The sequence below is a fragment of the Hyaena hyaena genome, unplaced genomic scaffold (genome assembly GCF_003009895.1).
Source record: "Hyaena hyaena isolate Hyena2069 unplaced genomic scaffold, ASM300989v1 scaffold_279, whole genome shotgun sequence".
NCBI classification, from domain to species: Eukaryota; Metazoa; Chordata; class Mammalia; order Carnivora; family Hyaenidae; genus Hyaena; species Hyaena hyaena.
The window spans coordinates 383,877-410,500 of record NW_024080910.1 but is presented as its reverse complement, the minus strand read 5'-3'; the positions used below and the strand labels follow the sequence as shown (position 1 = coordinate 410,500).

At 40.5% G+C, this 26,624-nt stretch overlaps 2 protein-coding genes across 2 annotated transcripts in view; both read right to left on the bottom strand.

Annotated features, from left to right (window-relative positions):
* Positions 1-692, bottom strand: part of NUS1 (NUS1 dehydrodolichyl diphosphate synthase subunit) — a 28,455-nt gene extending 27,763 nt beyond the window's left edge. Inside the window, exon 1 of the mRNA XM_039246039.1 lies at positions 159-692. Coding sequence (XP_039101970.1) covers positions 159-570 — 412 coding nt within the window. The 5' untranslated portion in view covers positions 571-692. The remainder of the gene's footprint in view (positions 1-158) is intronic.
* Positions 693-9,757: 9,065 nt separating this feature from the next.
* Positions 9,758-25,048, bottom strand: LOC120241118 (nephrocan-like). The gene is made up of 3 exons (XM_039246041.1): positions 24,860-25,048; positions 18,681-19,582; positions 9,758-10,211 (listed from the first exon to the last, which is right to left on the bottom strand). The coding sequence occupies exons 1-3, from the start codon at positions 25,046-25,048 to the stop codon at positions 9,758-9,760; spliced, it is 1,545 nt and encodes a 514-aa protein (XP_039101972.1).
* Between the last annotated feature and the right edge of the window lie 1,576 nt (positions 25,049-26,624).

Below are 26,624 nucleotides of genomic sequence, written 5' to 3'. Positions count from 1 at the left end.
AGCGCTAGCACCGTTAGGGTGCACCGCAGGGCCGTGGGACCGGGCAACTGGAAGAGCAGGGAGCGCTGCGGTGCGCCGCGCGCCGCGGATACACCTGCCGGATGTGCGGGCCCCCCGGCCGGAGTCGCCCCCGTCCCCCTACGCGCGCCCGACCTCACCTTGGTGGTCGTAGACACTGATGTAGGAGATGCCCACAGCCATACACCACACCACGAGGCTCGCGATATCCGAGAAGCTGGGTTCCTGCTCTTCGGTGACCACCAAGCCCATGTGCACTGGCAGCTTCTCCAGGGAACGGCCGTCCGCGCGCCAGCTCAGCCGGGGGTGGGCGGCGGCCGGGCCCGGCCTCCCTCGCGGATGCCGGTGGTGACGGCGGTTCCTGCCGACAGCCGGGGGCTTGCGGAGCGTGAAGCCGAGCGGCGCTAGGACCGCGGCAGAGGCGGCGCGGCAGCAGCGCCGCCAGATCCAGTTCCAGGTGCCAAACCGAACGCGGAGCCAGGAGGTGAGCGTGCGGTGCAGGCAGAGCAGAGCATGCAGCACCCGCCACACCAACTCGTACAGCCCCGTCATACTCCCGTGGCGTCCAGGCGCCCTCTCCTCCCTCCGTCCCACACCCGCGGGGCGACAGCTTCTTATCCAGCCCGGCGGCCGGCGCGGGCCATTGCTCCACGTTCTCCCGCCCCCCACGCCCGAACCCCTTTCCACTGCCAACACCTCACCTCGCCCCCGCCGCCATCTTCCTCCTGCCTCGGCAGCCCCGCCCCTACTAGTACATGGACGGCTCTGATTGGTCGATGCGGAACTCTGACGCGACTTCTGAGTCCAAGGATGTGGCCTAACCAGGCGCCGCGGAGGAGAGCGCGCTCGTGCGGACTTAGCGGGCTGGGGACCGCGAGCGCCCTCTAGGCGTGTGGAGAACGGGGAGCGGACGCCACCAACCCTTGCTCGCTGGACTCCACAGACAGGCGCTCAGCGGCTTCAAGGTTGGAATGGGCGACTTTAGGGACTCCGCGTCCCTCGAGGCCTTGGGTGTCTGATACTGCCTGTGTCCTTTCACGGCCCAGCCAGAAACGGCTTCTAAGGGGCAAAAGTGGCCCAACTGGATTACGTTACAAACGCCAGAAATAACCTAGAAATAGAAGGTCGCCCTCAGCAAGTGTGGATGTTGGGGATCAACGAGGGTCCCCGAAAGGAAGTGTGCGGAGACAGAAGCGTGCCCCTTAGAGAGGTCCTGCTACTGTTCTTTGGTCAAACCTTGTACCTGAGGCTAATTCTTCCCAAAATGTGAATGAGGATCTTTAGGAGTGTTCTTAAAACGTAATTCTGCCTATGTCCTTCCCCTCTAAATGGAGTCTTTACTGGCTGTCCATTGCATCATACATAAAAGGGGGTTCCATGGCCTGGCAACTGGACCATAAAGTAGTCCCCCAGGCCAATTCTGTGCTTCCTGTGCCATTTGCCCCCTTTTGCTCACTTCCTTTCACCTTAATCTCTGTTTCCTAAGTAGATCTTGCCCAAGCCCCAACCCATTTCTCAAACGTCATTTTACACGCCCAGTTTCTCAAGTGAAAATTCCCTTGATCCCCAAGCCTGTCATTTCTTCCTCCTTGTAAATCTCACCACTGTTAGCAAATTTCATGGCTCTACTTTCCGTTTTCATATACAGATTACCCTCGAAAAATGTACTGGGTTAGGGTGCCAAAACTCCCCTCCCCCCTCAGTCAAAAATCCTAGTATAACTTTTAACTCCCCTAAAACTTTACTACATCTCCCCGATTCCTCTGCACTTGGTGCTCTGGTGATGAACCAAGAGGAGAGAGAGGAAAGGCAGTGACCAGGAAAGCCTACAGTCTTCCTCACTAGCCATTGCTGTTTATGTGACTACAGGATGCTCTGCTAAGGAAGCTTCCCAGACACCAGCGTCCTTCTGAAATTCTGTATATTCCAAAGAACAGCCACCTACCCACACACACTGCTACATTTCTCTGACATACTCACCTCTATGCCCCAAAGTTTCCCACTTCTGACAAGACTAGAGCCATTAATCTCGTCCTTCCATGGTCAACTCTCAGGTCTGAAGGCACCTGCAGGCTGCAACTTTTGTACTGCTTTGAATTGCAAACTTAAGCAAAGGGGTTCTGGCCCCATCTCTATCTGACAGTACCCCACTGCCACCACCCCCAGCATGCAGACCCTGCCTTCTCTCCTCAATTGTTTGTTTGCTTGTTTGTTTCCTCCAAGAGTAACCATAGGTAGGTTAACAGGTCTCTTGGCTTAAAAATGTTCAGCCTTCTAAAAGGGGATAGGTAGGGGCTCCCCACTTTTCTTCTTTGGCATCTTTCAGTAGGCTAAGAATAGAGATATCTGATGGTGGCTCTCAAATTTCAGCTACTTCTCTCCCCCTAGAAGGAGCTGGATTTGGGGGCACCTAGGTGACTCGATTGGTTGAGCTTCCGAATCTTGGCTTCGGCTCAGGTCATGATCTCATGTTTTTGTAAGTTCGAGCCCTGTGTCTGGCTCTGCAGTGCAGCACAGAGCCTACTTGGAATTCTCTCTATCCCTCTCTCTCTGCCCCTCTCCTGCATGCACTGTCTCAGTCTCTCTCAAAATAAATAAATAAATTTTAAAAATAAAAAATAGAAAAGTAGGAAGTGGATTTGATGCCTATTGTTTTCTGCCTCAAGTCTGGAACAATAGGAAAACATAATATCCTCGTATGTATATCCATTCAATCCAAAGCTTAAGGACTTATCTCTTTTCTAAAGAATTTCTAATTTTGTCACTTGCAAAAAAAAAAAAAAGCAATGGATGTGGCACTTTTAGGAATGTTAGGTGTTCGTATAAACAAAGTATAATATAAATTTTGGACTTCTTAAGCATAATTCCCACCACCCAAGTTCTATCAGGGTTGGAAAAATGCAGAAAGAATTCCACAGCCTCAGAAAGATGGGAAGTCTCAAACATTATGGGGACATGCATGCTGTGATTCCAAGTGTATGACATTCTTGATATGTCATATCAACATCCTTGTTATATCTCAGTCTGGGTCTGATGCTTACTCTCTCTTCAAACTGTTTTTTTGGTTTTTTTTTTGGTTTGGGTTTGTTTTTTGTTTTTTGTTTTTGCCTTTTAAAATGTGTTGTAATTTTTATTTGATGATTCACCTGGGTAGAAGGAACAGTCATTTAGTAATGTGGTGGCAAGGGGCAGAGGGTGGGAAGTGTTCTGCAATCTTACGATCAGGTCTCAGCCTATTAGTGAGCCTTGGGTCTCTGGTTTGTGAACGCGCAAGTCTTTTTTCAGTCCCCTAACCATCTTATGTAAGCCAGGATGACTAGACAGGGCTGGCTTTGGGTATTTCCCTTCCCCTAGGTCAGATAAAACCCCCATAATTGAGACTGTGGTCAAATCGTTTCCCTTGAGAGCACCCCTTGTTAAGAAGAACAGAATTATCTGGCATATTTCAAAATGGCTCCTTTTCTCCTCCTGCTGCCAGAAGCATGAGGGGATTTTTTTTCTAATATTCACAAGAACCTGGTTGAGCTCCCGAAGGTAAAGCGTACATAAGTATGGGGGGGCCTCCTGTGTCTGCCACCCCCTCCAGACTTTTTAATTCTCAGATGTGTCTGCTCTGAGCCTCTAGCAATTCTCCATCACAGGTCTGGTTTTTCTGCCATACTGGTTTCTGCAGAGGCCTCTGCTCAGGGCTTTCTGCTCCTATATTCTCTGCATTCACCTGGCTCTCTAATTAGGGGATCTCACTGTCTCTTATGGATCAAAAAAGAGTTGTTGACTTTCAGTTCATTCAGCTTTTTTATTTGTGGTTGCAACAGATTGACAACTTCCAAGCTCCTTACATGGTGAATCATAAACTATAAGTCAACTACGAGTTTCGTAAAAGTTATTAGAACATGGCCACATCCATTTATGTATGAATTGTCTACAGCAGAGCTGAGTAGTTGCAACAGAGATCTCAAGGCCCACCACGTCTCAAATATGTACTCTTAGGTAATTTACATTAAAAGTTGGCCAACCTGGGGTGCTTGAGTGGCTAGTTGGTTAAGCCTCCAACTTCAGCTCAGGTCATGATCTTGTGGTTCATGGGTTTAAGCCCTGCATTGGGCTCTGTGCTGATAGCTCAGAGCCTGGAATCTGCTTTGGATTCTGCGTCTCCCTCTCTCTTTGCCCCTCCCCTACTTGCTCTCTGTCTCACTCTCTCTTGAAAATAAGTAAATATTAAAAAATTAATTTAAATTATTAAATTAAATTTTAAAAAAGGACAAAGTGTATGAACAGATCATTAACAGAAGAGGAAATGCAAAGGTTAACAAACATAAAAACGTGTTCAACCTCACAAGTAGTCTGTAAGGTGAAAATCAAAACAATAAGATACTGTTTTTTTACTCACTAGATGAGCAAAAGGTAAAGACTTAGGGTAAATGCTGATGACCATGTAGAAACAGGTATCTAGAAACATTGCTCGTTAGTTGATACATTTTGAGGAGTTAATATTTGTAAAATGATCAGATAGAATCAATTATAATTAAAAATACACATAACCTTTAACATGGGAATCCCACTTTGAAATTTCATCACATTTCTAAGGGAAGGATTATCATGGGCTGCTTTTCATATAATACATGGACCTTTATTGTCTCTCAGACAGTATTATTTTCAATGGTATTTGTGATTCTTTAAAAAAAAAAGTGGTTGATAGATTAATCCTAAAGCCCAAATGAGTACTATAAGCCTGCATAACAATAATCTGACACTGGGTGGGGCAGCCTGTGTGGGGGGGGTTGTTGTGGGGAGAGAATAGGTGGGAAAGAATGACAATATACTAGGTATTTTTCTGAAATCAAGATAGACTGGGAATATGAATACTCGAGAAGCAATTGTCAGTGACTGTTTTAAAAGTTGAATAATGGCTATTAAATAAAATCCTCTGTATTAGATTCCTAAAAACAGTGCTTTGTGAAAGCCTATAGAGAATATTAGAACAATATTCCACCTTAGAGAGAAAAAGATAGAGAAATCCATCATTGGAACTCTTCCCTGTAAAAAACCGATACCATCTGGAATAAAGGCAATCCTTGAGCTCAGAGACAATGCTAGTAATGTTACAAAATCAAACTCTTAAGTAACGTTACAGAATGACACTGTTAAGATAATCCATTATTATTACTGGAATGATACCAGTTCCACAAAATTCATTCTTAGAATATTGCACTCTAGGGGCACTTTCACCAATTCCCTGAGGCTTCAGACTAATAAACTGTCAAGAATCCAGTTTTTAGTATTTATTACACAATAACATGATGGAGAAACATTGAGTTTCTGGTTGACTTGTAAAGGTAGTAGTTTTTCATTTGTGTACATATTTGTTTAAACAAATTTTGTTAAGAACAAAATGTCTAATTAACTAAATAATTGGTGATGTAACTGAGCCATGACCTCTGGCAAAGGAGAGCTTTAAAAACGTACTGATTATTCTGTTTCAGGGCTGGTGAAATCTGTATAACTTGTATTTAAAAGGCATGAAAAAATAAATAAATAAAAGGGATGAAAGCATTAAACGTCAACCAACCTCCTTCCAACCTTTCCCACCCCCACCCCCACATGGCTATTTTACCAGGATTTTTGGCTACAGCCTCAATACCAGAGCATTATTTGATGAGGGGACATAATGAGCAACTATTAAAAAAAAAAAAGACTTTTTTAAAGAGAGCTCTCTGAGCATTGGCCTTAGAGACATCTTTGTCATCTAAAACCAGAACATCCAGGAACCATGAAGTAAGGGAGGAGATTCAAAGGTGCAACCAAGCAGAGAATTTGAGAAGACTTGTGAGCCCCTTTGCAAAGGCATTAACAGCAGAAAGCCTACACATCACAAGAAGGCAAGTCCAAGTTTCTGCTATTGCATATATTGTATAACAGAAAGTTCTAAAGTCTGTGAGGAAAAACTTTTCAAAGTTGATCAATTCTGAGTATTTCTAAGTAGAAACTAAGTATGCTCCTGAGTGAGAATATCAGCTCGGATAAAAGTATACATTTGCATGTGACCATGTGCATGTGCCAGAAAGGAACTTCAGTGCCTTCTTTTCAGATCATTCGTTTCAGCTATTTATTCATTTTGGTTTTTCTCACTCCCTTTTCCAAGGCTGAATGGAAGACTAGTCTTTCAACCAAGAACAATTAAGCCCTTACAGGGGCAATTTATAGGCTTCCTCCCTTATATTAGCAAGGGAGCAGTCACAGTGGGAGGGTTATGACCAGGCAGTGGCTCAGTTCTGACTCTTAACAAGTCTAAGCAGGCATGATTTGAAAAGGGAGGGGGAAAGCAGTAAGAGAAGAAAAATGCCTTCAGTATGGACACATCCTATTCACTGCATAACCCGGGGGGGGGGGAGGGGGGAGGGGGGCGGTGCGGTTGCTGGGGGCGGGCATTAACATAGACTGCTGTGTGATTGGCATATGGGATATAGAACAATGTCTCCATTTGGAGAGAGAGGACGATTTGCAAATTATGGGGGCAGTTAAGGAAATGTTTTTCTTCCATATAAGTTTAATTCAAAAGAACACTAGGAGGTAGTACTACAATCCCCATTTTACAGATGAGGAAACAGTGGCACTAAAAGGTAAAAGGAAAAATTAGACTGTGGAAGTTAATCTTCCCTTTTCCTTATCTACCCCAAAGTAACCCTTTTTTTCAGGCATTAACCAGAAAATTCCAGTGACGCTCAACCTACACCTGTCTTCCATTATCATGAAGCATGTGTTTTACTTCACTGTCTGTGTTTTACTCTTGTTTCTGGGTTTCACTTGCCTTTACCTTGCCCAGTAGCTGTCTTCTCAGGTTAGTAGCTAAATTTCTGATTTTTAAACATCTCTACATAACTATAAATGTGCGATAATTGGGCCTTAAAATTTCCTGATCCTTTTTTACTGTGTCCTCCCTACTTTTTCCCTATTTATTATTTCTTGTTCTTTTTTCTGTATGTATATCAATAAACTTAATCGAGAGCCCAAAACTGAGATAGATAGTATAGGTAGATAGGTAAGTAGATTGATAGATAAGAATGTACATATATATATATATGTACTGTTACAGACTGAATTGTGTCCCCAAGATTCTTATGTTAAGCTCTAACCCCCAATGCAATTGTATTTGGAGATAGGACTTTTAGGGAGATAATTAACGTTAAATGAGGTCTTAACAGTGGGGCCCTAGTGCAATAGGATCTGTATCCTTCCAATAAGAGACACCAAAGATCTCTCTCTCTTTTTCCATGTATGCACACACCCATGCACACACAGAGGAAAGGCCACATAAGGACACAGCAAGAAGGCAGTGGTCTACAACTCAGGAAGAGAGGCCTCACTAGAAATCAACCCTGATGACGTCTTAACCTTGGGCTTTCTAAGCCTCCAGCATTGTGAGAAAATAAACTTCTGTTGTTTAAGCCATTCAGCCAGTAGTATTTTGTTATAGTCACCAAAGCAAATAAATACACATACTTTATGGAACATTTTTCTATTCTGTACATTGTGAGTAAAGTGTCCTAAGTGAATGTTACAGCAAATTCTGTAGAAGAAGGAGTACTGAACAGAAATAAAAAACAAACAAACAAAACAGGTGCAATCAAGTTCTAGTTCTGCCACTTTCTTTTTTTTAAGTCTATTTATTTATTTTGGTGGAGAGAGTGGGGGAGAGGCAGAGAGAGAGGGAGGGAGAGAGAATCCCAAGCAGACTCCTCGCTGTCAGTGCAGAGCCCAACGCAGGGCTCAATCCCAATAACCACAAGATGATGACCTGAGCCAAAATCTCAGACACTTAACCAATTGAGCCACCCAGGCACCCCTAGGTCTACCACTTTCTATGTGTGTGAACCTAACAGTGACTTCACCCCTATGAGACTGGCTCTCACATCTATAAGACTAAGATTCTTTCTCAAGGCCCTCATAGCTTCGTAATTCTGATTATTAATACCCAGGCTATGGTAGTGGATATATATTATTACATATCACAAATCCCTGGTTTTTCTTAGAATTGTAGTTCAAACACATTAGAAGAGTTAAAATCCATACCATAACAAGGAAAATCATGTAAGAGTTTCCTTATTTCTGAACTTCTGTACTTCTGTGCTTTATGTAGTTGGGAAACGTGTCAGCATGCCAAGGAGTACTAGAAGCCACACTAAAAATAGGGCTTTTTTCCAGGGAATGTCAATTCCATAAAGATTTTGGGAGAAGAAAATGTGGACGTAATACAAATTCCACATAAAATTTTAAAATATGACACTTTGGAGAAAGTTCAAGCTTCTGGTGAGCATATTACGCATCCACTCAATCTCTACCATTTCCTATCACTGTCGTTAGAAGCATTTTGATGGAAAGCTTTGTAAAATGCTGCAATAAATAAATCTTACTAATTAGGAAAGGAGCCAATTTAGATGGGGTTTCTGATTTATATGCCAGTAGATTTTATTTTACAAGTAGATTGATAGAAAACAATGCTAGTAGATTGATAGAAAAAAATTGATAGAAAAAAGTTATTTTACAGTCACACCTCTATCACCAGACAGGCACTTTTCAAAAGTATGCAGTTCATCAAAAGCAAGGCAGTGTGGGGATTGTGGTCAACTCAGGGAAAACAGACGATAACTCAAAACACAACTCTTTTCAGGAGCTCCATTGTAGGGACATCTGCAGTGTGTAAGGTGCCAGATATCTTTCCCTTTGGTCTTGGTGAGGCTGCCCAACAAGACCTGCTGTCCCTTAGCCAGAGGTGAACATGTGACCCAAGTTAAATCAATTAGCCTCTTCTACTGAGGACATGACTCTTGAGAAGAGGGAAGCGAACACTGATAACAGCGAGAGCTCCTCATTCTGCACAGAGAAACTTGAAGAAGCTGAGGGCCTCTCCATTACATCCTTCTGCCTGGGGCCTGGAGCAGTTCTGACCCCTGTTCTTTCCAGATTCTTCAGCTTTTCCTTTGATTCTGTGGGCTATTCACAATCTTTCTAATACTTTCTTGCTTGCTAAAGTTGGACTCTGTTTCTATTGCTTACAGTCAAAAGCCAGTAGTTTAGGTCTGCAGGCATCATCTTCGTACATAAAAGTCATCACCTCATGTGATAAAATGAGCTACTCTATTTTCAGGAAGTTAGTGAGATGGCCATTTTATTTGGCATTATTATTTGTGTAGATTTCAGTATAAAACACAAATTACTTTTTAGTGGAAGGAATCTTACATCTTCTTACCATTGTCTCTTTCTCCCTTCCTCCCCCCACCTCAATTTACCTCAATCAACTCTGATTTCCTTCTTAAAGAAAAAAAAAATGTACAAAAAAGACTCTTGCATATCTAATTTATTGTATATTTCCACTTAGGAGATTGAATGCTATAAAACTTCTGGAGCACAGAGCATTTTTAAGCCAGTGAAACTACTCTGCTAATGATGGATACATGTCATAATACAATTATCCAAGTCCCCAGAATGTAGGCCACCAAGAATGAATCCTCATGTAAACTATGGCCTTCAAGTGATGATAATGAGTCAATGTAGGTTCATCAATTGTAATAAATGTTTCACTTTGGAGGAGGATGTTGCAATGGGGGACTCTATGCATGTAGGAGGTAGGGGACATAAGGGAAATTTCTATACCTTGGTCGCAACTTTGCTATGAACCTAAAACTGCTCTAAAATGAAGTCTATCAAATTTTTTTTTCTAAATTGTAGGCAAAGCTCATACTTAATCTATTTCATAATCATAATAATCATCGTCCATGTTGATTCTGATGCTGGGGTGCTCTTCTGGTTTTGATTTCTTTTTGGTTTCTTTGTTTATCTCGGTCTCGGTCAGATGTAATTGATGCTCACATTGTCTCATGATCTTCTTGGAGGACATCCAGCTCTCTCCTTGTCGTTCAGCTGGTGCAGCACATTGTCCTCCCTTCACATCCGTGCCCTTGGCCTTCAGGACCTCCCTTGCTCTTATGAGACTACAGGTACAATTCCACGGATTTCCATCCAGATACAGGTGTCTGAGGCGAGGCAACCCTTCCAAGGCTTTGAGGTCTAAGGCAGAAATCTTGTTGTTCCTAAGGTTTAGAACCTGAAGCTGCTTTAGATCCTTGAGGTCCCTCTCCGTAACATCCTTGATGGCATTGCCTTTTAGGTCCAGCCTGGCTAAGGTCCCTGGAAGCCTGCAAAAGTATGGAAACAGGATGTGAGAGGAAGCCATGATCACCATTCCATAACTACCAAGGCAACCCAGATTGAGCAACACCAGCCTTTTCTGTACTGCCATGTCCTGTTTGAAGCTAGAAAACAAGCTTTCTTTTGAAAAATTAAGTCTTAACGTATAGGTCTTTAACTCTTCCTCATAGGTCTTATTTTCTAACCCTCTGAGTTTTCTGGTTTGTAGCCATAAATAAAACTCTTTAATTTACTTCTTTGTCAAATAGGATCATGGAAACAACTTGATAAGAAAAAAGTTCCCCCTTTTTTTTAGTTGACAAAGGCCATGAATCCATAATTTATAAGAGAAGGAAAGGTATTAAATAAAAACATGAAAAAGGCAATGAAACATAAAAGGCAATGGAAAAGTGATATAGTGTTTTATGTATGAAATTAAAACATGGTTTTTGGTTAATTTTTTTTAATGTTTATTTTGAGAGAGAGGGTGGGCACAAGCAAGGGAGGAGCAGAGAGAGAGAGGGAGAATCCCAAGTAGGCTCCACACTGTCAGCACAGACCCAGACCAGGGGCTCAATGTCACAAACCATGAGATCATGACCTGAGCCAAAATCAAGAGCCAGATGCTTAACCAACTAAGCCACCTAGGTGCCCTGGTCTTAAATTTTTATTTTTTTTATTTTTTTTTAAATGTTTTATTTATTTCTAGGAGAGAGAGAGACAGCGTTGAACAGGGGAGGGTCAGAGAGAGAGGGAGTCACAGACTGAAACAGGCTCCAGGCTCTGAGCTGGCAGTGAGCACAGAGCCCGACACGGGGCTCGAACCCTCGAACCGCGAGATCATGACCTAAGCAAAAGTCGGATGCTTAACCGACTAAGCCACCCAGGCACCCCAAGAATCCAACTCTTGATTTTGGCTCAGACTCATGAGTTCAAGGCCTGTGTCGAGCTCCATGCTGACAGTGCACAGCCTGCTTGGGATTCTCTCTCTTTCTTTCTGTCTCTCTCTGCTTCTCCTCCCCAAAATAAATAAATGAACTTTTTTTTTTTAAAAAAGGTGAAACAAAAGGTTTTAAAATAAGACTGAAAAATGGGCAAAAGGCATGAATGGAAGTCCACATAAACAGAGCCCCACGAGTCAGGCTCTGCACTGACATCGTGGAGCCTGCTTAGAATTCTCTCTCCCTTTATCTATGCCCCTTCCCCAAATGAGCACCCCTCCTCATAAATTTAAAGAATAAAAACAAAAACACAGAAAAGCAAAGTCCTGAAGTCTCCAACCATACTCAAAATAGAGAAATGGGGAAAACACATACACACACACACACACACAGATGCCACTTCTCACCTATCAGATTGGTGAAAATCTTGATCTCTAGCAATACATTCTGTGGGCAAAACTGTGAAGGAACAGACATTCTCATACACAACTTGGTGGGAGACTAAATGGCATAGGCCCTATGGAGGAGAATTCAGCATAAATTCTTAAAATTCTTCTTAAAAGCCTAAATAAATAACCTGTGTATTTACCCTTCAACCCAGCGATCTCACTTATACATAGATAATTCACAAATATAAAACAGCATATTTTTTTTTATGATATTACTTATAATGCTGGCTTGGAAACAACCCAGTACAACAGTGAAAAACTACTATTCACCCTTTAAAAAGAAAGGAGCTCATTCCTATGAATTATTACAAAATGATTTCCAGAAAGAATTGTTCAGGGGAAAAAAACTAAAAAGTAGAATAGTATGTATAGTATGTGTAAGAGGGAAGTAAGAATACATGTCCATATATTTGCTTATGTTTGAGGGAAGGAAAGAATGATAAATCAGAAATGAATGAAAATGGTTACTTATAGGAAGTGTTTGCATATGGTTTTAACTTTTGAATCATGTCAGTGTCACAAAACAAATAAGATAAAACAAAACCAAGCCTGCTTTGGATTCTGTGTCTTCCTCTCTCTTCCCCTCCCCCACTCATGCTCTGTCTGTCTCTCTCTCTCTCTCAAAAATAAATAAAAATTTAAAAATATTAAAACAAACAAAAAAAGGAAATTCTGATACATGCTACAACATGGATAACATTGAGGACATTATGCTAAGTGAAAAAAGCCTAGCACAAAAAAGACAACCACTATAATTCCACTTATATGGGATTTCCAGAGCAGTCAAATTCATAGAAACAGGAAGTATAATGGTGGTTGTCAGAGGCTAGGGACGGGAGACACAGGGAGTTGTTTAATGAGTGTGGAGTTTCAGTTTTGCAAAATTAAAAAGTTTCAGAGACCAATTACACAACAATATGAAGACACTTTACTGAACAGTACAGTTAAAAATGGTTAAGTAAATTGCATGTGTATTTTACCTCAATTTTTGAGCAAGAGAAATAACAGAGTGGCACTGTCCGACACTTGAGTTCAGCTCAGGTCATGATCTTACAGTGTGGGATCAAACTCTGCATTGGGCTCTGCCCTAAATGCGCCAAGCCTACTTGGGATTCTCTCTCACCCTCTCTCTCTCTGTCCCTCCCCCACTCACAGGTACAAGTGCACTCACTTGCTTGCCCGCTCTCTCTCTCTCAAAAATAAATACATATTTAAAAAGTTTTTAACAGAAATAATGGAATCAGGTCTCATGAACACAGGGACCACCCTGGAGAGGCTCCCACTGGACAAACTGGGAACAATTTGAGAATCAAAAGAGACTAGCAACTTCAAATGATCATAACACACTGAATAAATTAAGATCCTTTGGGTCCACAGTGATACTTGGAAAAAGTAGAAAAGGGAAAAGGGAGAGAAAAATAGTCTATAATGTTCAATGGAAAAAAATAGAAAAAAACAAAATTGAATGATCCCAAATACATAAATACAAATTATGTTTAGACATAGGCTCTGGTTGAGCAATTATGGATGATTTTTCATTCTTTAGCAGATGAAGTTTTTAATCTTGAACAGGTACGGCTTTATAATCAGGACAAAAAAAAGTTTTTCTCTATGGATATCAATGTAAAAAATGTCATGCTAATGCTTATTGATAAAAAGTAAAAACAGAATCACAATTGTGAAACTGAAAATTTTTCTGCTACTCAACAGCTTCTTATTAAGTGCTATTTCCATAGAGTGTAAACCCCCTGAATGTACATTCATGTCTTTTAGTATTCAGAGAAATTTATTGTGGTGGTCCTAGTCATATGATGATTATATATTTTATGTTTGTATCCTGAACTATACATTGAATATATACATATAAGTATTTGTGATTTTGAGTATTTTGCAGTCTTATTCATTTAAAGTGACTTCTCCTTAGTTGGAATAAAGTTTACCTTAAAAAGTCGATGAATTTACCTTGGAAAATCACTTTTTTCACTTTAACAGTTGACAGTTAAATTTATATAACATTTATTTTTTAAACTTTATTTATTTTGAGAGAGAGAGAGAGAACAAGTGGGGGAGGGGCAGAGAGAAGGAGAGACAGAATCCCAAGCAGGCTCTGTGCCATCAGCACAGAGTCCAATGCGTGGCTTGAACTCATGAACTGTGAGATCATGACCTGAGCCAAGATCAAGAGTTGAATGCTTAACTGCCTGTGCCACCCAGGTGCCCCAACAGTTTGATAGTTCAATTTAGTTTGAAGTCAGTCCCCAAGACAATGTATTTTATGTACATACCAACTGATATAAGGTACATCTGTAAAAGTTATACAGAAAAATCTTATGTATAGCTTTTTTTTCCCAAGGAAATATGGACTATTAACAGATGGTGTAGCAGTAAGCAAGACACTATTACCCTTCAGAGTACAAGGGAGAGAAACTGAGGAAATATATGATAAAGTAAACCAAAGAGTCCAGTCTACTAATTAAGACTTGAGTTCTAACTTTGGCCATTCTACTTACCAGTATGCAACTTCAGGTAAGTTATTTGACTTAAAGTTTCTGATTTACTACCCTAGAGATGAAAGTGCCTAGTACACAGAAGTCACATAAATGCTAGCTAATGAAAATTAGAAAGCCAAGTTTTCTTTTAAACAAATATATTGAACAGTTCTAGGATAGCTAGCTAAAACTTGTACCTGTTCTTCCATTTTTTTTCTTTCGTGTTTCTATGGACGTTATAATCGAAATGACATTGTAAAAGAAATCACTAATGTCCTGGTTTTGTGAACTTAGGGCAATTATTTATTGCTTGGATATAATTTGTCTTTTTAAGTCTGGTTTATACTTAAAAAGTTTGCCAGATTTTAAGACAAACATGTTTCTAAAAATGCTATTTGTACTTTGGGTTTGTGGCTTTTTAAAGTAAAAAGGGGTACGCCCCATTTTACCAGTAGATGGCACCTGAGAATAAGGAAGGTAAAATGATATGCCTGTGTTAGGTTGTAGAAAGCTATTCTGGATGTGAATTACCCAAATTGTGGATAAAGAAAAGATGATGTGACTAATATTTGTTCACTGAGCTGCAGATTGGTGAAATGAAAAACAGCGAAAGTGAGACCCAGGTCTTGGGTGTTCTAAGTTTTAAGTACTATAGTATATTGTTTATAGCAGAGTAAATCTCAGAGGTGAGTGATCGATCACATGATGACTAAAATTCCCTGGCTCCGGAGTTCGACCACTGTACTTCACCATTTACTGACGATGTGATTTTGAGCAAGTTTCTTGATACCTCCTAACCTTAATGTTCTAATCTGTTATTTTACAGATTCACTGTTGGTTTAGAGGGTACTTAATGTTATGTTAGGTATTATTTTCTTCTTCTTCTTCTTTTAGTGTTTATTTATTTACTTCTGAAAGAGAGAAGTAACCGAAAGAGAGAAGTCACTGCTGGTTTAGAGGGTACTTAATGTTATGTTAGGTATTATTTTCTTCTTCTTCTTTTTTTTTTAGTGTTTATTTATTTACTTCTGAAAGAGAGAGAGCACAAGTGGGAGAGGGCAGAGAAAGCAGGAAACAGAACCCAAAGCAGGCTCCAGGCTCTGAAGTGTCAGCACGGAGCCCATTGCAGAGCTTGAAATCATGAATCGTGAGATCCTGATCTGAGCAGAAGTTGGACTTTGAATGAGCCACCAAGACACCCCTAGGTATTAATTTCTATCTCAAATAATGTATTGAGGCAAATGTAGTAGATATTTGAATATATGTGCACCGAGAACCATCTACTATTATTTCCTTGGTGAAATGTGGAGGAGGATGGTAGGCAAAAGAAGGGGTTTGTGATTTGTGGTAGGATACATAGCTAGCAACTAGCAACAAATTAGGTTCGGTTAGCAACTAGCAACAGGTTGCCTGTGTTTATAGTTTATTGATACAAAACTGAATTTTAAGGTACAATTTTGTGTATGAATAAGACCCATGAAAATACAAAGTGTACTGTTTTACGCTCATGGATAAAAGTCTTAACATTCAGGGGCGCCTGGGGGGCTCAGTCGGTTAAGCGTCCGACTTCGGCTCAGGTCATGATCTCACGGTTCGTGGGTTCGAGCCCCGCGTTGGGCTCTGTGCTGACAGCTCAGAGCCTGGAGCCTGTTTCAGATTCTGTGTCTCCCTCTCTCTCTGCCCCTCCCCTGCTCATGCTGTCTCTCTCTCTCTCAGAAATAAATAAAATATTTAAAAAAAAAAAAAGTCTTAACATTCAGAAATGTAAAAAACAGACTGTATTGTGTTTTAATGCTTTATGGGAGGAAAGTCACAGAGAACCTTTTTCTAGGCCATTCGTACTTTCTGATTCAAAGAAAAGCTGAGGCGGTGGGGGGTGATGGGGAATTTAAAAGTCATTTTCCACAAGGAGTAGATTGCTCTCATAACTGGCCAAGTTCTTTGACAGAGTAGATAGCTGTGCTGCTTAAGTTAAGCCTCATAGGAAAAGCCCGCTCTCATTTCGTCACTTGCCCCATTGTTCTTGCCCATTACTTCTCTACCCTGGCTGCACATTGAATTCATCTCAGGAGCTCTTTAAAAATGCTCATGCCTGGGCACAAACCCTTGGGTGTCTGCTTTAATTGGCTTGAAGTGAGGTCTGGGCGTAAGTATGCTTTTTTAAAGTTCTCCAGATAATTGTAATGTGGAGTCAGATTCAAGAATTATGGCTAGCTCAGGCTTGCAATTCTATTATATACTCCATTGGGTAAAAGCTTTGTGCTTTCTGTAGTCACTTATTAAAACACACAAACGGCCTGGCAGGAGTAAATAATTAAGCTACTTTTCACTCATTAAACTCAGCAGGATTACTTAGCCAAATGCTTTCTAAAAGCTGCCTGAATAGAGAAGGCCACTGGATTCACAGTTTTGCCATGGCTGTCACAGCCCACTGAGAATCCTTGATGAGACAGTCACTCCCCAATCTCTTTCATAAGTTTTTAGTCTATATGTGATTTTTTTTTCTTGGAAAAGGGGGCATATAGTGATAGAAAATAAGGCTTGAAATACAGTAGAGAAATTGTTGAAATAACAAGTATTAGAGTCTTGAAACACTGCAGGCATGTTCTTGCCTTAGGGCATTTGTATTGGCTCTTCAGTCTAGAACACTCCTCTCCCACTCCCCGCAAACAGCTTCACAGCTAAATCGCTCACCCCCTTCCAGTCTGTGCTCAAAGCTTACATTTTCATGAGGGTTACCACGCTTACCCTATTTAAAATTGCAACCAACCACCCCTACTCTCTACCGTCCTGAAACTAGTAATCCTGCCCTTTCTTGTTGTTGCTAACTATAACAGCCATCACCATGTAAATGTTGGATACTTACACCTTACGTTTATTGTTACTCCTTCCCTGCTAGAATTTAAGCTGGAAAGAACAAGAAGTTTTATTTGTTTATTGCACTGGTGTATCCCAAGTGCCTGGTAAAGTACGTGGCACCAGGAAAACCCTCAAAACTTGTTTATTGAAGTAAATTAATTGTATGCATATGCTTACACATTAAAAGAAATTGCTTAATTTCAAGTAACCCTCAATATATATTTTGAAATCCTGATTTCCATTGGGAAAATCATTTTTTGATGTTTTGCATTGGGTACAGTCACTATACTGTACAAAAAAACTTCTTTTTATCAACTAGAAAAAATGAACATCTGGGGGCGCCTAGTTGATTCAGTGGGTTAAGTGTACAACTTCAGCGCAGGTCATGATCTTGTAGTCTGTGAGTTCGAGCCCCCTGTCAGGCTCTGTGCTGACATCTCAGAGCCTGGAGCCTGCTTCGGATTCTGTGACTTCCTCTCTCTCTGCCCCTTCCCTGCTCATACTCAGTCTGTCTGTCTCACTCCCTCTCAAAAATAAACATTAAAAAAATTTTTTAAAGAAAAAATGAACATCTGTACGTATCAAAGATAATGTTTCCCTTTTTCATTCATAACAAAAGTTGTTTATTGTAACTAGCAATGCAAATAAATAAATTCAGTGCCATAAGATCCTACAGAAGCCAGAAGCTGGTATATTAATTATGAGCAATTTGATAATGATAATCAACAGAGCAAGACGCCTTTTTTTTCTATAAAGCACCATAAGGAAAATGAATCCACTGATAGGCACATATAATAAACAATATACCATCTTTTTAAGGGAATAATAGGGCTTTATTCTCCTCCTGCTTTTTTATCTACTTTACAAATGTAGAACATGGAATAAAGTTTACATAAAAAGGATGAATTAATGTCAACATGTACATTAGTCATAGGTTATGACTGGGTGGGGGAACAGGACAGTGGGCTGGGCACAGAGGGAGGGATATTTGGAAAGAGGAATTAAATGTCAGAGTACGCGGATGTATATGTGTTTGCGTCCATGTGGGCAGGTACGCGTGTGCATGTGTGGTTGTGAGAGAGAGAGCTGAAGAGACAACTGAGAACACAGGGTAAGACATCCCAAATGGACTCACACACCCACAGGCAGACACAGAAAGAAGCAGAAGCAGAATTGAGTCCTTTAAAGATCGCAGCCCTGAGAAGAACATGAGGCTCCCAAAAACAGAATTCAAGTAAATACAAGATGAGATTATACACTTCTGATTTTTTTCATAGCTACTATTTCAATGCTCTTAAAAATATTAATATTTAACTACATTCCACCCTCATTTCTTTTTCATAGCCTTACTTTGCTAGTTGCTAAGCGTGTACCTAGTCTGCCTGTTGCTGGATCCCAGGCCATATGCTTAAAAACCAAAATACATTTTTACAAATAATATCCCCATATTATGTTAGCATACTTCGCCAAAGTGACATTGTATATTTTCAAATATAGATCGCACCTGTTGGTGTCTTGTCCGGCAGGCGAGAGCAATTCAGTTAGTGCAGGATTTAGTTAGAGAGCTGGAGATTCCAAAATCTAAAGCAGGTCTAAAACCTCTACCTTGGAACCCATGGATAGCCTTGATCGGGTCATTTATGTTTGCTCTGTTGTTCTTGCTTATATAATGTGTTTAATTGCCCCCAATCTTCAGAAAACATTAAAGGTAATCAACATAAATGAGAACTCTCACTTACCTTAGAGGTATAGACAACAACAGGTTCTGTTCCAGGGCCAGGTTGGAGAGCTGGGAACACATCTGCAGGGCTCCAGCTTCGAACAAGCTAACGATGTTGTTGTCCAGAAACAAGTGTTTCAAGTCTCGGAGGTCCCGGAAGTCTTGGGCTGTAACTCTCTGAATCAGATTATTGCTAATATCTAGTTTTTGTAGCCTTGCTGGTAGTTTGAGGGGCAACATTTGAACCTGGTTTTGGGACAACTCAAGAGTGGTTAAATTGGCAAGGATCTGTGCCCCATCAATGGAGGAGATTGAGTTTTCTGACAGATAAAGGTGGGAAAGATTCTCCAAGTGTTTCATGTCTCGAAACCTTACCACTTTGAGCTGGTTTCTCTCCATTTTTAAAGAGAGCAGGGATTTGGGCAGATTAATAGGAATTTTAGTCAGAGAGTTACCACTGACACTGAGAAATTGCAAAGCCTGAAGAGAAGCAAAGAAGCTAGCTGGTATAAGATGCAGTTTATTATTCTCCAGGCTCATACTTCTCAGGTGCGGAAGTACCAGTGGTCCAGCTACAGATTCGATAATGTTATCATCCAACATCAAACTCTGCAGACTGACCAGAGAAGAGAGTGTGCTGGGAGAGAGAGAAGAGATCAGATTGTTTTTCAGTTCAAGGATTTTTAATTCCTTCAGTCCTTCAAAATCAGATCCGTGTAGGATATTTATCGAATTATCATTTAGTTTTAACACTTCAAGACCAGCTGGAAGAACACTGGGGACTCGTCTTAACTTATTTTTCCAGAGTTCCAAGGTCTTCAAGGTATTCAGAGTTTTGAAAGTATCATTTTCTACTGACTCTGTTCCACTGGCCAGCAGAATAAATTCTTCTAGAGCTGACATTCGGGTGAAGCTAGATAGCTACAAAAAAAAAAAAAAAAAGAGAGAGAGAGAGAGAGAGAAGGAAAGAAAGAAAAGAAAATGTTGGAATTATTTTTCTGATCATCAAAGCAGCACTTGTTCTCTGTAAACAATTTAAAAATTCTGGAAAATATGGAATGAATATAAAAATAATCCATAATCCCCCCACTTGGTGATAAACTCTGTTTACATATTTCTTACCCAGGAGGAATTTGAAGTAGCTTCTTCCCTTCCACAAAAGATGTAAAGAGCAATCATTTTGTCTATTTTTTTAAAGTTCACTTATTTATTGAAAGAGAGAGAGAATGAGCCAAGGAGGGGCAGAGAGAAAAGGGGACAGAGAATCCAAAGAAGGCTATGGGCTCACAGCAGAGAGCCCAATATGAGGTTCGAATCCATGAGCCATGAGATCATGAGCTGAGCCAAAGTTGGACACTGAACCTACTGAGCCACCCAAACATCCTTTACGTTTTAACTACTATCGTAGACACATTCCTATTTGTTCTCTAAATGTAAGAGCTAAAACTATAAGATTCTTAGAAGAAAATACAGGCATAAATTTTCATCACCTTGGATTTGGTAAAAGTTATCTTAGATATGACACCAAAAGCAAAAGTGACAACACATCCACAAAACAGGTAAATTGGTCTTACTGAAAATTAGAAACTCTAGTACTGCAAAGGACACCATTAAGACAATGAACAACAACGACGACAATGACAACGCAAACAACCATAGAATGGGAGAAAATTTTCTTAAATCATGTATCTAATAGGAGATTTGTATTCAGAATACATAAAGGACTCTTACAACTCAATAATTAAAAGAAAAATAACCCAATTTTTAAAAAATGGTTTAAAAATGGGCAAAGGGTTCATATAGACATTTCTCCAAAAAAGATATGCAAATGTTCAGTCAGCACACAAAAAGATGCTCAACATCATCAACCTCTGGTGAAATGCAAGTGAAACCATAGTGACAGGATGCCTGGGTGGCTCAGTTGGTTAAGCATCCAACATGAGCGCAGGTCATGATCTCATGGTTTGTGGGTTTGAACCCAGAGTCAGGCTCTGTGCTGACAGCTCAGAGCCTGGAGCCTGCTTCAGATTCTATGTCTCCTTCTCTCTCTGTTCCTCCCCTGCTCACGCTCTGTCTCTCTTCCTCTCAAAAATAAATAAACATTAAAAAAATAAAGAAAGTCAAATCATAATGAGATACTAACTGACACTCACTAGGATGGTTAGGATCCAATAAATGATTAGAAATGTCAGCAAGAATGTGGAGAAACTGGAACAGTCATACACTACTATAGGGATGTAAAACAATGGAAGCACTTTGGAAAACAGTCCAGCAGTTCCTCAAAATGTTAAACATAGTTTAGTTTAACATAACTTTCTATATTGCCATGGAAGGCAAAAGAGAAAATTTCAAGAAATAGGAGTGAGCCAATGTCCTGGAGAGAACAGTTTTTTAACTGTATGAAGTAGGTAGAAAGCAGGCAATGGTGAATTAAAGCATAAATGGGAGGTAAAGATGGGGCTCCTGGGTGAGTCAGTTGAGCATTTGACTCAATTTTGTCTCAGGTCATGATCCCTGAGTCTTGGGATCAAGCCCTGAAATAGGCTCAGTGTTGAGTGTGGAGCCTGCTTAATATTCTCTTTCTCTCTCTCTCTGTCCCTCCCTACTCCTCTCTGCAGCTTATACTCTCTCTCTCTCTCTCTCTCTCTCTCTCTCTCTCAAAAAAAACAACAACAAAAAAAGGAGGTAAAGAAGTAGAGACAGTAAGTACAGATCACTTTTTTTTAACACACAGAGTTATAATAATATTATTATTATTATTTTTTGTAATGAAAGGAGCCTATTTCTCAGCTGGAACAGGGCACTCATAAAGAAAGAGCCGCTGGAGATATCAGTGTGGGGAGAATGATGGAGCAAGCTCCAGGGAGAAGTGAGGAAGATGGACTCCAGGGAATGGGAATGAAGTTGCCTTGAGCAGATAGAAGGAGATCTCACCCTCTCTGTCTGGAGGAAAGAGTTTGCAGAATTGGAGACAAGTTAGTACACAGTGAGCAGGAGTTGAGGGAGATGAAGACTAATGGCCTGGTTTTGTCAAGAACAGTCAATAAAATGGGTGACCAGTCATTGGTAAGAACGAGGATGGCAGGGATTGAGAAGGCAACACAAAACTGTACTGAAGTTTTGGAAGATGTCAAGGGATTACAGGAAAACCTGACCATGAAGAACTGAAAGGGCAGATGGAGGACATTGAAGACCCAGATGAGGTTGGAGACCTTAAACTTGTGGGGGTTCTATCAATTTGTGGTTGTTGCAAACCAGACATATATAAGCACATGTGTGCAGAGAGCTTGTGTGACCCTCTCCAGCAGCACCCGGGTATCCAGGCATGTGAGAAACAAAGGAAAATGATCACCCTAATCTAAAACTGAGGCTTTGCTGAATAGATGGTGAGATGATTAATTTTGGGATACAAAAAGGGCAGGGATAGGGAAAGAAGATGGATAAGATATGAACTAATCATCGGAGAAAACATGAGCAGATCTAGGGTTCGAAGTCTCCATGAGGTAGATGGAAGAGAAGGAGAGAGCATGGCAGGTGAAAGGAAAAGAAGATAATGACCAGGGAGTGGGGGAATTCAAGATTTCTGAGTGGAGGAATTGGGGTATAATGAATGTGATATAACCAAGAGGGCAGATGGCTGTGGTGAAGTGGAAGTGTAGATGCTTTCTTGTGAGCTCAAGGAATCCTGAGGCTAACACATCGGACCCTGAAGGCACCAAGGAGATACAGGACCCAGGATGGTGAGGACAACCAGGAGCTGGGAGTCTAAGGGGTCAAGACACAGTATGAGGCAAACAAAGAACAAATGGAGAGTGTTACAGTCTGATGGCATGCCCCTCAAACAAGTAGGACTTTTTACAGACGCATGCATAAATAAAGGCCTTCATCTCTTGAGGGCAGGAACTGTGAATTTTCCATATTTTATCCCTAATCTGGAACACAGCATTCACAGTCCCCAACAGAAAGCATATGGATAAATAATATAAACATTTTAATTGTATGCATGTATATATGTATGTGTGTACACATGTATGCGTACACAGTACATGTGCACGGATGTGTATACATATACATGTACATATACATATATGTGTTGTATATATGTGTGTACATGTATGTGTGTATATATATATATAATTTCTATTGCTATTAATCTGAAGGTATTTTAAAGGTACTTTTTCTTGAAATACAGGCCCCCGATTCTGTAGTTCAAAGCAAATGGACAGTATATATAACATATTCACAAGACAAAGCTAAAAGATGGTCAATTTAAAACCTAAGAGTTTTTAAAAGAGAAGTATTATTGCTTAGAGCTTTTTATTCCTTTCACAGAGCAATCCTGTCTTTCATCAACCTTTCTGCCTGGAATTGTCCTTCCAAGAGACAGTTAACTGGGTTTAATTTGGGGAAGAGGCAATACTGCTGTTCAGTGAACCTAAACCCACAACAAATGAACTCATTCAATAACTGAATTTGATGAGAGATATAGTTTCATCTTATCACCTGCAAAGCAACACTGTGGGATCATTACTGGGCTTAGCTGACACTTCAGCTCTTGGTGTCTCAGGTCCTCAGAACAAATATTTAAGCATCTCGCCCTTTAACCAGCTGTCCCACTTGAATGCTGAGACCTGACAGGGTCAGACTTGCTCTCTGGCATTAGGCACTACTGGATTTGTTACAAGAGCAAAGTAAACACGACGACTAGGCAATTTTGGTTATTGAGCCTTGAAATAAACACCATGCCACATACTATAAAGTCTCCGTGTTTAGGCGCACGTGCGTTAAAATTTCTTAACCAAACGAAAGGGGATGGTGCCTCTGTATGATGGGAAAGTACATTCACCTGCCAGCTCCCTACACCTGGATCACAGAGAGGTATTTCCTTATCTCAGGATTTGGTTTATGAGGGAGAAGCAGTGCCTAGTAAAAATTAAACCAGAGAGCCATGGAAACTGCCAGGGAAAAGGAGCCTGGGATCACCCATCAAACCTAGGCTTCTTACTTCACAAAGGAAGAAAGTGAGGCCCAGAGACTTTTTAACCACTGTTTAAGATGATTATATTTCCAGCTAGGGAGAAAACTAGGATGAGAACACTTATCTCTTGATTCCTTTCAAAATACCAAAGGCCAAAAAGTTCCTTCATATTACAAAAGTCAGACAAACCTATAGCATTCTTTTCAACTCTCTGAATAGTAGGCAAAAATAAAAAAAGTCAGAATTAAAAGCACATAGAGTGAGAACGGCAGTAACATGCCCAAACCAAAACATGTATTTCCTCTGTAGAGGTGTCCACAAAGACACTGATGCCTGGCGGGTTTGTAGGTTTGTATAAATAATTCTCAGATGCTTGGGTTCTTCTTGATGGTCTTATGATGCTCTAAGTATCAGCTGCTTTTTAGGGCACAAACAAAGCTACTTTTTCCCCTTTCCCTTCAAAGCACATCTTTTTTTTTTTTTTTTTAAATGTTTATTTACATTTGAGAGAGAGAGTGCATGAGCACAGGAGGGGCAGAGAAAGAGAGAGACAGAATCTGAAGCGGGCTCCAGGCTCTAAGCACAGAGCCCGAGGAGCAACTCAAACTCATAAGCCGTGAGATCATGACCTGAGCTGAAGTCAGATGCTCAATCAACCGAGCCACCCAGATGGCCCTGAAAGCACTTATTCTTAATCCTGGGGACAGGAAGTAGCCATTTCTTCTCAAACTCTTTTTGTTAAGAGAGAGCCACTTCCTGGGGTACCTGGGTGGCTCAGTCAGTTGAGCGTCCAACTTTGACTCAGGTCATGATCTCGTGATTTGTGTCACATCAGGCTCACTGCTTCTCGATCTTCTGTCCTCTGTCTGCCCCTCCTCCACTTGCTCTCTCTCAAAAATAAGTAAACATTAGAAAAGAGAGAGAGAGAGAGAACCACTTCTTTTACTTTACAACAACAAAATTGCATTTTTTAAAAATAAAAACAAATAAAATATCATTCATTATAGATTCAGATTTTTTTTAACTGATTCTCTGAAAATAAATATTCAGAGGCAGATACCCATCTATGCAGTAAAGGGCAAACTGATAGTGCTACTACACAAACTTGATAACCACTGGTTTTAAGTTTTGATTATTTAAATTAAGCTTAACAACCCACACTTGCCCCTAACCCTGCCTCAAAAAATAAAATTGCAGCAATTTGACTGTAGAACAGTTACCTGAAGGTGTTGAATTTTGCTGTGGCTAATGTAGAGCTTCTTGGTGGTGGAAGGAATGCCTGATGGTACCTCCATTAGCCTGTAGCATTGTACCGACTGCACTGAATCGCAGCTACATCTTCCAGGACAGTTAGGATGGAAACCATGGGTAAGAGAGAGGAAAGCAAGGAAGGCATAAAGCAGATTCATCTTCCAAATCAGGGCTCTCAGGCAGCAGGCATGTGTTTAGGTGATGTCTCACTCTTTATACCATGAAATCTGATCATAGAATCTTATGAATGTGCACTCTGTCAATGTAAGGAGACAGCAAAGAAAAAATTCCAATTTTGTCTGGGTTAAAATGTTAGCAACCATTACAAAGGGCTTAAACATTGATAAGCTGCCTTAATATTTGTAAGTGAGCAACCCCCTCTGTTATTTATGGCTTGGAAGGCTAATCTGCAAACACCTCTATTATCTGTTGTTTCTTTGTTTTGCTAAATGTGACAGTAGGGAATTAGTGGGGAATGACAAAGGGCTGTTTTATAGCAGGCTATAAACCTTTGGATTTTCTGTGACCCTATATTAAAACGATTTTTGTGGGACTGCAACAGGCAGGTGTTTTCTTCTCCCATTAACTAGTATGGGAAAATGAGCAGGTTTTCTCTTTATTATTGTTGTTTCAGTAACATTTATGGCTAGGGGGAACAATGGGCTACCAAGAAGAGAGCTTCAGAGCCAGAGATAACTTGTTCAATTCATCCATCACTTGATCCACTCAAATACCGAATTCGGACAATATTTTTGCCACTAAAAAATGCTGTTGAACAGATGAGAATAAAACCTCAGAATGGGTCTGTTACCTTCATCTATTTGTAAAAATGAAAGAAAAGGCCTCGAGAGTCTCCAGAGGAAGTTGTGTGTTCTGAAACCTGACTGCAAAGGGAAGGCTTCATTTGTCCCAGGCACGCCTTTGTTGAGGCTCTTTTACTTGCTGTGCTCATCCCTGCTGAGGAATTAAAAAGCATTTTAAGCAAAATATTATATAGAGGAGCTCTCTCCTCCCCAACGGAAGACCTGAATTTCCCTCTGCTGGTTAGTCTGATCCGATCGCTCCCAAGAAATTTCCTAATATTGACAAGCTTTTCTGATGTCCCCTTCAACCTACCTCTCTTTGCTACAGTTTTCATTTTGAAGCCAAAGTTCCTTTGCTCTGATAATCAGTTCATTCTATTTCCAGAGTAAGGATTTCTGTGTGCTTTTCCCAAAAGACTTTTCTACTCCTCTCTTTTGATTTTTTTAAACCTCTGTTTCTTTTTACTGTCTGAGATAAGGAATGATGAAATTTTTTTCTATCAATATCCTGATTTTCAACAAACTTTATTATTTATTTCTCTTGTCTAGTAATAGAATTTTTTTAATTTTTAGAATTTTCAAATAGGAAAGTCATGTTCAAGAAAAGAAAATTTGGAAGAAAAGAGCAAGGAGGGGGAAAAAAAATCAGTGTTCATGTTGTCCCCAAATCAGACATGTTTCCCGTTTCTTTTCTCTGCCTGGTCTTTGAAAAAGCAAGGAAAAATACTCATGGAACATTTTTTTTCCTTCTGTGTTAATTCAGAGTTAATTAAAATGAATAGAGTAAAATTCATAGTTAATTAAAATGAAATGCCTAAAAAATCCTTCGATGTCATCTGCCATCAGACACAGCTGATTTTTCTGTTATGCAGCATAGTGATGAGTTCCATTTTCCATCCTCTGTTGGTTGCTGCAGGATACCCTTTTCTTG

Bases quoted from the DNA above. Each gene is read 5' to 3' on its own strand.
- LOC120241118 (XM_039246041.1), bottom strand. From the start codon at position 25,048: ATGAATCTGCTTTATGCCTTCCTTGCTTTCCTCTCTCTTACCCATGGT. The intron at 19,583-24,859 runs GTAACTGTTCTA...TTTTTTTTGTAG, and splicing joins GCAAAATTCAACACCTTCAG to CTATCTAGCTTCACCCGAAT. The intron at 10,212-18,680 runs GTAAGTGAGAGT...ATACTTTTGCAG, and splicing joins TTGTTGTCTATACCTCTAAG to GCTTCCAGGGACCTTAGCCA.